Below are 7,697 nucleotides of genomic sequence, written 5' to 3' on the forward strand. Positions count from 1 at the left end.
TTGTAAGAAGGGACCATTCCCTGGAGAAGGATGTCATGCTTGGTAGGGTGGAGGGTCGACGAAAGAGGGGGAGGCCTTCAAGGAGATGGATTGATACGGTGGCTGCAATGATGGGCTCAAGTATAGCAGGGATTGTGGGGCTGGCGCGAAATCGGGCAGTGTTTCGTTCTGCTGTGCATGGGGTCGCTATGAGTCGGAAACGACTTGACGGCACTTAACAACAACAACAACAACTTTCATGAATATGTATTGAATTTTGCCAAGTGCATTTTCTGCATCTATTGAAATAACTATTTGGTTTTTCTCTTTTGTTCCTTTAATATATTAAATTCCATTGACTGATTACTGAATGATAAACCATTCTTACACTCCTCGGATAAACCCTGCTTGGTCATGATGTACTATCCTTTTTAAAACAACAACTTTATTTCTAGAGAAAACAGACAAAGCAAACCCGCTCGCGTCACATAGTTTCTAGACAGAATGATCAGTGACAGTGGTTAAACTGCTCCCATTGTGTGAACACTCCTGTTATTTCTGTTGTACTTGTTTCACTTCATTGACTTAATTTTCCTGCCCCTCAACCTTCTCATCTAGGCTTTAAAACAGTTGTTGACCCTTTGGTCTTATATAAATTTTTATTTTTAAAGGAACGCAGTATCAAGTGACAATCTTCACTCTTTGGGCTAAATAGTTACTTAGTTGAAATATGACTTCAGGGGATGGTTTCAATTCAAGATTTGAAGAGCAACTGAAGGCCATGGTTTTGGAGACTCCCCTAGACTCAGTAGGTCCAGTATGTCTGGATTCTTTAAGAACCTGAAGCTCTGTTCCACCTTTCTCCCCCTTTAAATAGGGATTTCTCTATTATGTACCTAATCTGAATGTTCAGTAGTGGTAGCCTGGCATGATCTAGTCCTTTTTATCATCCTTAAAATCTGTAACTGGATTCAGTGTTCATGAGAACTATTGGTCTTTTTTCATGCCTTTTTTTTTTTTTTTTTTGTAATGGCATTGGTAACTTATTGATTTAGGGTATTATGGCCTCATAAAACAAACTGACAAAGGTTCCCTCCTCTATCTTTTGAAAGAGTTTGTGTAAGTTTGGTGTGATTTCTTCCTGCAGAGCATTTTTGACCCAGAAGACTGAACCAGCATTTCAGGGCAGACGTGGCATAATGAAGCAGGTGGACAAGAGGGACTTTTCACCTTTTGTCCACTTGCGTTCTTTGGTTTCTTCTTTCTTCATTTGATAACTTACCCCAAGCACCTCAGGGAACATGCTTTCTGGCACTTTGGTCTAGGGGGCAGAGCCAGATAAAGATGTATGGGCAGAAGTGGTATGAGGGATTGATGGGAAAGTCCTATCCTTTTACAAGTGCTAGCTCAACTGTCCCAAGAAAACTTCCCAAATCTCCCACATTTTTCCTTAGAACAGCTCCCTCTCTTAACCAAAGACACTTTTCTGGGAGGATCTTGCTGATAACCACCATACTGGGTTCTAGTCCTGACTCTGCCGTTCTCTAGACATGCGGATGTGGTGGTCACTTGTTCTCTCTGGAGTAAGTCTGGACAACTCTGGTACTTCATGGTTCTCTCTTTCTAAAAACTTACAGTTTATGAAGATTAGATATGACTAGATTATTCCATCTCGTGGGTAGAAATGACAATGAGCAATCCTGTAGGAGGAGTGGGGTACAAATGTCTAAACTCTAAAAAACCGTGCGAGCCAGTGATGTTGGCTCAGGTTCCTTGTCTTCTCTCCCGTTTGACTCTAGCATGATGGTTCCAGGCAATGCAGCTGGGGTGGCCAAGCAGTTCCTGCGCTGTATCTTCCATCAGCTGGCTCCCAATGGCATCTTCCCACAGCTGTTCCAGAGCACTATCAAGGGTAAGCATCCGTGGAAGGCCCAGACACTGCAAACATGGCTGCTCACTGAAACACCAGCACTAAGTCTGACTGTTGACTTTCCAGATGGGACCTTTTTACGGACCCTAGCCACGTCTCTGATGGACTTCAATGAGCTGAGCTCGATTGCTGCACTCAGTCAGCTCTTGGAGGTGGGTTTGCTTCGGTATACTCTAGGCCCCTGCTGCACTTGAGGTACATGATTCTTTTGGTCCCTCCACGTAGTACTTCTGAGGAAGAAATTCAAAGTCATTTAATTTAAAAGTTGCCAGAGCAAAGAAGAGTGTCATTTGAACATTACTGTTCCAAAACAGTGGGCCCAGACATGCCAGTGATCATGAAGGAGGTACAAGACCAGGCAGTGTCTCCTTCTGTTATACATAAGGTCTCGATGAGTGGGAGCCACCTGGATGCAACTAACACCACCAACACTGTTTATCTAAAGCTCCCTTTCAGCTAAGTGATAGGAGCCAGGCGCCAAGCATTCACCTCCATGGACCCAGTTGACGTTTGAAGCTTGGTGTTGTGGGTAGAGGAGCTTGGATTCAAGTCTCCAGTCCACCGCTGGTGAACTCTCAGTGAGCTTGTAGGCTGGGGTGGGTGTTCTGATGCCTACAGGGAGTCTGCTGCTCCTGTAAGCCTCACTCAGTCTGCGCCTGGGAGGCTCTTCCCAGCAGGCACCTCATTCATCCTTGTGTCTTCTTGGCACCTAGCCACACAAACAGGACATTGTTAGAAGGTGCTTCTTATTTCTTGCTCACATTTGACCTTCCTTCACTGAGCCAAAAATCACTAACTTTGACCCCTAAGTTTGTCTGAACTTGTCAATTTTTCTCTGTATCTCTCCTGCCTGTTACAGTGGTTGGCCTACAGTAGGCACTCAATACATGTTTATAACACGAACATGTGTTTTTTAAACTGATCTTCACCAAGTAGCTATGCAAATTCCCATTTTGTCTCAGCAGTTGATTGCCTATGCTTTTGTGTTTTTAGGGTCTAAATAACAAAAAGAATTTGCCAGCAGGGGGTGCTATGATACGCTGTTTGGAAAACATTGCTACCTTCATGGAAGCTTTGCCCATGGATTCTCCCAGCAGCCTCTGGACTACGATCAGCAACCAGTTTCAGACGTTCTTTGCCAAGCTACCTTGTGTTTTACCTCTGAAGGTGAGTGAAGCCAGGACTTCTTCCAATACTTTTCCTGCTTTTTACAGATACTTTAGAAAAGGCTTAAGACATTCTGCCGGGACCATTTGCTTACCGAGAACAACACAGGAAGCAGGGTCTTGGGTGATTTAATGCATTATAAAGGGCTACAAGGCATCTCTATCAGCCACTGAGTGAGGAGAGTTATTTAGACTGTTTTCTCCAAATGTTGCCAATAGCAGCAATGCACAGGAAGCAGTTGTGGCTCAGTGATCGCAGATGCTTCCAGTTCATTCAAAAAAAAAAAAATCAGAAAGACCTTAGTAGATTGTGTTTATCTAGAAACTTTCCTCAAGTGGGTATTAAAGAAATAAATGTTGTTGTTAGGTGCTGTTGGGTCAGCTCCGACTCACAGTGAACCTATGAAACACTGCCCGGTCCTGTGCCAGCCTCACAATGTTTGCTATACTGTTAATAAATAAATAAACCAAACCAAACCAAATGCACTGCCATCGAGTTGGATCCGACTCACGGCGACCCCTCCTTGGGTTTCTGAGGCGGTATCACTATGGAGGTAGATTGCCCAGTCTTCCTTCCAAGGAGTGGCTGGTGGGTTTGAATCGTCAGCCTTCTGGTTAGCAGACAAATGCCTTAGGCACTACCCACCAAAGCTTCCAATAAATAAATAGTTTTGTCTAAAAGAAGCCCAGACATAGAATGTAAATGATCAGTTTTAGAGAGTTTTCTAAAAAGAAATGATAGCTTGTGCTTGCGAATAAAGGACTTGACAGAGCAAAATAGTATTTCTGGTTGACTATGTATCCCCTTATCATCTCTCGATGCTATGATTCCTGTCTACCCACAAATCTGAGGAACTGAATAAATCCAAGCAAGGAGGAGGAGTACTTTGAAACCATGTATGTATATCGCTACTGTGCATACACACATGGGCAATCAAGTGTACACATTTTAAGATGGCACATGGAACTTGTCCAGGACCAAGAGCTACCCAGGGCCATTCAATACTAAAGAGACAACACAGTCCAAGAGAAGGAGTAGGGCAGACAGGGTCAGTCCAATTGCCTACAGGCTGTGCCAGAGTCCAAATATTTATTTAACTTGAACACTGGCCAATTGAAATGGTTGCCAGTTGTAAACAACTGGTAAACCTAATTTGTGGCACTTAGCCTATCAGGACCCTGCGTGCTAGGCAAATGAGTGAAGTGGAGTGAGATGAGATGATACTGGGAACTGAGACCCTTGAGTACTGGAACGCACCATTATTTTCCAAAGGGCTCAGCAGCCACTGGGCCCCAGCGACCTGCTGTGACGTGGGATTGTAGGCCTGCCATTGTCAGAGCTGACCACTTCTTTCCAAGATGAATGTTCTTGATTTTTACAACACTCCAGGGACCTGATGGGCAGAGAGTTTTAGCCTAGTTTAGAGTAATGCAAAAATCATCAACTCCTTTGGGTGGAGCAGATGAAACAGACCAGGGATTCCCTTAGAAGGTTCTTGTGAAATTGGTGGGCTTTCAGAATTTATGTGAGGATTTGCCCTGTGAGCTGAGATCTGGGATGGGGCAGTGCATCTAATATCTTCTGCCTTTTTTTTTTTTTTTTTTTTAAATCTCTGGGTAAAAATACTAAGGCATTGAAAAACATTTTGTAATTTTTCATAAACCTGGAGAAGTGATTGTCCCACTTTAATTTGCATCAGTCTCCCCAGAAGAGCTTGGTTAAACACAGGTCACTGTGCCCTACCCCCAGTTCCTGATTCAGTGGGTGCGGTAGGGCCTGAGAACTGGCGTCTCTAACGAGTTTCCAGGTAAGGTGGATGCTTGGGGAGATGCTGCCTTAGTTGGTATCATCTTAAAGAGCTTACTGTCACATCCAGTGGCAGAGATTTAACTGTACCCTGCAATTGTGAGATTTAAAGCATGTTAAATGACATAATTCATTATTTTCACTGAAACATTTTCCCTGAATCCCACTAAACTCAATTTTAAAAATACATTTTGATATAGAATCTTGCCCAAATACAACTCTAATAGAATTGTGAGGTATGATTTTTCTATTGTGGAAAATTTATTGCTTTTTCTCAAGGTTTTGTCATATCTTTGAGTGGTAGAGAATCAGCAGACAAAACTAGTTCCTATGTGCACTAACGAGCCTACGGCTTTTGTTGTTGTTGTTATGTGCCGTTGAGTTGGACCCAACTCATAGCGACCCCTCCTTGGGTTTCCGAGGCAGGATCACTACAAAAGTAGATTGCCCCATCTTCCTTCCCAGGAGTGGCTGGTGGGTTTGAACTGCCAGCCTTCTGGTTAGCAATCAAGTGCCTTAGCCACTATGCTACCAGAGCTCCCACTGCTTTTAAATAGATCTAAATAGCTTTTCTTCTCCCCCAACATGGCCTTTCACAAATTAGCATACCTCTTTAGAGTTGGACATAGTTAACATCTAACCATCATCTAATCATGCAGTTGTCTATTCAGTTCTCTAATTTTATGTCTATATCTTTGAGAAATAGGGATGATGTTTATTAATTGATTAATATTGTTTTGGAGCTCTGGTGGCATAGTGGATAAGGCACTTGGACTGCTATCTTGAAGGTCAGTGGTTCAAACCCACCAGCTGCCCCATGGAAGGAAGACAGGGAAATCTACTTACATAAAGATTTACAGCCTTGGAAACCCAATGGGGGTTGCTATGAGTTGGAAATGCCTCAATGGCAGTGAGTTTATTTTTTGTTTGTTTGTTTGTTCTATTTTGTTGTTTATTTACAGAATGAATTGTCTACTTATTTTTTAACCCAAGAATAATTTTTTTCCCAACATGAATAAATGGCATGACACAGCTGCAGAGAGGCAGTTATGTCTCAAATTTTTTCTAAAATATATGCTTAAAGGATGTATTTCAAGCAAAAGGCAGATGAAGAAATATGTACTGATGTACTTTTTCACATTTGTTTACAGTGTTCTCTTGACTCCAGTTTGAGAATTATGATCTGCCTCTTGAAGATACCCTCTACGAATGCCACAAGGGTACGTATGTTTCAGACACAGCCAGCTAACTGGTTACTGCCCTGTTATTTTACCTAAAAAGCCAGGCTGGTAGTGGACCTGAGAAATGGCTAGTGTGAACTGAAGGCTGCTTTTCCACCCCGCATGTGGGGTCGGTGTCCAGTATGAAGGGCTCCAGGGCATCATGATATCCTGTTTTAATAATAAGTCTTCCCAGTCCTTAGAAACAGAACAGAAGGAGCCCTGGTGAAACAACAGTTAAGCATTCACCTGCCAACCACAAGGTTGGCAGTTCAAACCCACATAGCGGCTCCATGGGCAAAAGACCTGGCCGTCTGCTCCCATAAAGATTACAGCCCGTGAACACTATGGGGGCAGTTCTTCTCTGTCAACTTGACAGCACACAACAACAACAACACTTCCCAGACCTGGTCCATGCCACCAGTCCACTGTCTATACCACTGACATGGTGATCCTCAAACTTCAGTGTCATCATTTAACTCCTTACTGAAGAGTCTTTGCTAACTCCTCCTTTTTATCACAGTAGTGTCCAGATTCCTGAACATGACACACAAGAAGGTACTTCAGAACAGCCTCCTTTTCCAGTTGACTCTTCAGCTAATTCATTCCGTTTTCATGCGTCTGTGCACTTTTATCACCATCATCACTGCCATCATCTGAAACAACCGCCACCATTTGTCGAACACTTACCATATGGCAGGCATTCTGCTAAGTGCTTTCCATGCACAATCTTACTTAATTTCATACCTCTTGCTTTGCTTAGGCCATTTGCTCTGCCTGAAATGCTTTATACCCTTGCCTGCATGAGAGATTCCTCATTCTTCAGAATCCCATTTAAGTAAAAAATGCTCATATCCTCTGTAAACTTTCCCTGTAGTGGATCTCACAATGTGTGTGGAGATCTCCCTATTCTTCCTGATACTGTACTGAAATGTCCACAGTGGGAGTGACCTCATGAAACCCAGCACTGTGTTTCTATTCACTTGGATTTTCCTGGCATTTCTAGGCTATGTTATATGTGTTCGGTAGTCTGTAACTACTAATCATGGATCAATAACTACTAGTTATAGACTATTATTAGTATATCTACTAACAATTGCTCCTGCAATCACTTCTCTTGACTGTGATTTCATAGGCTCGTGCAGTATTTATACTGGAAAATTGCTTAGAGATCCTTTGGCCCAACCTGCTCATTTATACATAGGGAAACAGGCTCAGGAACTAAAACGTCTTGGCCAAGTTTACATTGCTGACTGGTAGAAGATTTGAGACTTCATTATAGGTCCTTTGATTCCAAGCTCTTTGTTTTTTCTGTTGTACCACATTTCCCCATCACCAAGCTACCAAAACTCACGCTGTCGAGTGGATTCCATCCAACTCATAGTGACTCTGTAGGCAGGTAGAACTGCTCCACAGGGGTTCCACAGCATATTGTCACATCTTTCTCCTGCAGAGTGGCTGGTGTATTCAAACTGCCAACCTTTCAGTTAACAGCTGAGCATTTAACCATTAGGCCACTTTATCACCATGCTGCTCTGCTAGACATAAGAACAAGTTTTTATAGAGGTTTGAATTTAGCTTTCTCTTTTTGGTCA

The 7,697-nt window shown here is 42.8% G+C and overlaps 1 protein-coding gene across 1 annotated transcript in view; it reads left to right on the forward strand.

The window, feature by feature from the left end:
* The window catches only part of UNC79 (unc-79 homolog, NALCN channel complex subunit), a 284,033-nt gene that overhangs the window by 208,333 nt on the left and 68,003 nt on the right, over window positions 1-7,697 (forward strand). The window contains exons 38-41 of the mRNA XM_042781482.1: window positions 1,779-1,891; window positions 1,976-2,061; window positions 2,903-3,076; window positions 6,034-6,102. Coding sequence (XP_042637416.1) covers window positions 1,779-1,891; window positions 1,976-2,061; window positions 2,903-3,076; window positions 6,034-6,102 — 442 coding nt within the window. The remainder of the gene's footprint in view (window positions 1-1,778; window positions 1,892-1,975; window positions 2,062-2,902; window positions 3,077-6,033; window positions 6,103-7,697) is intronic.

The sequence above is a fragment of the Orycteropus afer genome, unplaced genomic scaffold, assembly GCF_000298275.1.
Source record: "Orycteropus afer afer isolate SDZICR_OR568_19922 unplaced genomic scaffold, OryAfe1.0 scaffold00127, whole genome shotgun sequence".
NCBI lineage: Eukaryota > Metazoa > Chordata > Mammalia > Tubulidentata > Orycteropodidae > Orycteropus > Orycteropus afer.